This window comes from Benincasa hispida, chromosome 8 (assembly GCF_009727055.1).
Source record: "Benincasa hispida cultivar B227 chromosome 8, ASM972705v1, whole genome shotgun sequence".
Lineage (NCBI taxonomy): Eukaryota > Viridiplantae > Streptophyta > Magnoliopsida > Cucurbitales > Cucurbitaceae > Benincasa > Benincasa hispida.
Window position 1 is genome coordinate 40594881 of NC_052356.1, and position 3066 is coordinate 40597946.

At 34.6% G+C, this 3066-nt stretch overlaps 1 protein-coding gene across 4 annotated transcripts; it reads left to right on the plus strand.

The window, feature by feature from the left end:
* Window positions 1-838: 838 nt before the first annotated feature.
* On the plus strand, window positions 839-2761 carry LOC120083321 (pentatricopeptide repeat-containing protein At2g13600-like). 4 transcript variants are annotated; one of them, XM_039039023.1, is made up of 2 exons: window positions 839-1344; window positions 1849-2761. In XM_039039023.1, exons 1-2 carry the CDS (start codon window positions 895-897, stop codon window positions 2668-2670), a joined length of 1272 nt encoding a protein of 423 aa, XP_038894951.1. In that variant the 5' UTR covers window positions 839-894; the 3' UTR covers window positions 2671-2761. The 4 variants fall into 4 exon arrangements, with proteins under 4 accessions (XP_038894951.1, XP_038894950.1, XP_038894952.1 ...); XM_039039024.1 differs by having other exon boundaries at window positions 1204-1344; window positions 1476-2761; XM_039039025.1 differs by having other exon boundaries at window positions 1204-1344; window positions 1605-2761.
* Window positions 2762-3066: the final 305 nt, after the last annotated feature.

The following is a 3066-nucleotide window of genomic DNA, read 5'->3' on the forward strand; positions in this document are numbered from 1 at the left end:
CAAACAAAAATTCAACGTTATGTTTTAAACAACCCATCCCTTGATGTTTCCAAATATTACATAATTATAATGAAATAGTGGAATTTAAAATTATGGCTCAAGTTTTTTTCTTAAAAAAAGATAGTTTGTACAATGATGCAACATAACATTAGAAAAAATAGGCATCAATATTTCTAAAATCATTTCACCGTTTTTAGAAAAAGGTAAATTCATATTCCACAAATTGGTAAAAAAATACTATCTAGTAGTTGATTTTATGATTTAAATTGTAAGATTTTTTTTGTTTTATTTAATATTAACATTTAAGTGTCATCCCTTCTATCTAAAACAATGTCAATAGTTTCATTTGATGACACTAATCCTTTTAGTTCTTTTTAATTTTTACGGTAATTAATGATTCGGTTGAGTTTTTGAATGGAATAATCACTTCTATTTGAGTGTGTAAAAAATTGAATTCAAAATTTTATGTTCTGCATGTGAATACTTGGTAGAAAATTTGTTATATTTTGAGAATGGAGAAGAATTGGAAGTTTTATTTTTTATCTTAGAAAAGTTATATGTATAGTTAAAAATTAAAATCAATAATAGCAAAAAAAAAAAAAAAAATCAATTTCATTTACAAAAAAACAGTGTCAAATACCGCAACTCAATTCAATTCTGCACACCAAACACAAATAATATAACTCCTCAAATAATAATTGTCAACTCAATTCAACTCAAATCTATATTTTTTCAAATAATAATTACCAATCTAATTCACCTTAATTTGGCAGCTAGCTGTTTAATTTAAAATATATTCTAATTCTAAATTATATAAATGGAGCTTGGATGTGGCGGCCACTTCTCGTCTCCCGTCGAAGTGAGTTTGAAGGATTTCAAATGTTTATAAATTAGATGCCTCTTTGTTTTCATCTCGTTCGCCCATTATTTTTTAATTCAAAATCCACCAAAATACAACATTCAATAGCTTTGAGAATTTCTCACAAGTCTTTCATTTCGAAATCGGAGAACTCATCGGGGGAACTAGAAGATTTCTATGTCAGTCTTTTGCATCGGTGTGTTCAGACCACCGATTCCCGCCATGGATCTGCAATCCATGCAAAGTTCCTCAAAGGGTTTCTTCCATTTTCTCTTTTCTTCCACAACCATGTACTTAACTTGTATGTTAAATGTGGACGTCTATCATATGGTCTGCAACTGTTCGACGAAATGCCCGAGAGAAATGTTGTGTCCTGGTCTGCAATCATTGTTGGGTTCGTCCAACATGGCCGACCCAACGAAGCCCTCTCTCTATTTGGCCGTATGCATTGCGATGGCACGATAATGCCTAACGAATTCACCCTGGTAAGTGCCCTCCATGCTTGTTCTTTAACTCAGAGGCTGATATGTTCATACCAAATTTATGCATTAATTGTTCGCTTAGGATATGGGTCGAATGTTTTCCTCATGAATGCATTCTTAACTGCTTTAATTAGGCATGAGAAATTGCTAGAGGCTTTAGAAGTTTTCGAGAGTTGTTCATCCAAAGACACTGTATCTTGGAATGCCATGATGGCTGGTTATTTGCAACTAGCATATTTTGAACTGCCAAAGTTTTGGCGCAGGATGAATCTCGAGGGCGTTAAGCCTGATAATTTTACATTTGCTAGTGTCTTTACTGGGTTGGCTGCTCTCTCTGAATTTAGGCTGGGGTTGCAAGTTCATGGACAACTTGTGAAATGTGGATACGGGAGTGATATTTGTGTAGGGAATTCCTTGTGTGATATGTACATTAAAAATCAGAAGTTGTTAGATGGTTTTAAAGCTTTTGATGAAATGCCTTCAAGTGATGTTTGCTCTTGGACCCAGATGGCTGCAGGGTGCCTCCAGTGTGGGGAACCAATGAAAGCACTCGAGATCATTTATGAGATGAAAAATGTCGGCCTGAGCCTAAATAAGTTCACTCTTGCAACTGCCTTGAATGCTTGTGCCAATTTGGCCTCCATGGAAGAAGGAAAGAAATTCCATGGATTGAGAATTAAACTTGGAACTGATATTGATGTTTGTGTTGATAACGCTCTACTTGATATGTATGCAAAATGTGGATGTATGACCAGTGCAAATGTCGTCTTTCGTTCGATGGATGAACGATCTGTTGTCTCGTGGACTACTATGATTATGGGATTTGCACATAATAGCCAAACAAAAGAAGCCCTTCAAATCTTCGATGAAATGAGGAAAGGGGAAGCTGAACCTAACCACATTACTTTTATTTGTGTTCTCTATGCCTGTAGCCAAGGAGGTTTCGTTGATGAAGCATGGAAATACTTCTCTTCCATGAGTGCTGACTATGGGATTTCACCTTCAGAAGATCACTATGTGTGTATGGTGAATCTATTAGGCCGAGCTGGGTGTATAAAAGAAGCCGAGGATTTGATCTTACGAATGCCGTTTCGACCTGGTTCATTAGTCTGGCAAACGTTGCTCGGTGCTTGCTTAGTTCATGGTGACTTAGAGACAGGAAAGCGAGCAGCAGAGCACGCGTTGAATTTGGATCGAAATGATCCATCAACTTACGTTTTGTTATCGAACATGTTTGCTGGTGGTAGTAACTGGGACAATGTTAGAAGTTTGAGAGAACTAATGGAAACTAGAGATGTAAAGAAAGTACCGGGATCAAGTTGGATGTAAACATGAGAAGAACTATTCATTCATTAGTTCATCTGCTTTTAAAGATTTTGCACTAAATAAGTTGTTCAGTGGATGAGATCTATTTCCCCAACTTTTTCTTTTTAAATCTTTCAGGAAAGTCATGTTAGGGGAGACTTGTTTTCCTATGATAGTTCTCAGGATGAAATAGATATTAATTAGACATCAAATGTGATGGTCTAAAATTTTGGATTATCTAAAATTCATTTTGCGGCCATTTCATTTTTATAAAGAGTAGGTTTGAGAAAAAATTCTTTCTTCTTCATAATATAAGTTTTCAGATAACATTTGTTGTAAAGATTTGAAACAATTTTTCTTAACTTGAAAATTTATTTTAAAAAGTTTTTATCAACATTCTTAGTTTTATGAAAATATTTA

Coding starts and splice junctions, on each gene's coding strand:
- LOC120083321 (XM_039039022.1), top strand. CDS start 895: ATGCCTCTTTGTTTTCATCTCGTTCGCCCATTATTTTTTAATTCAAAA.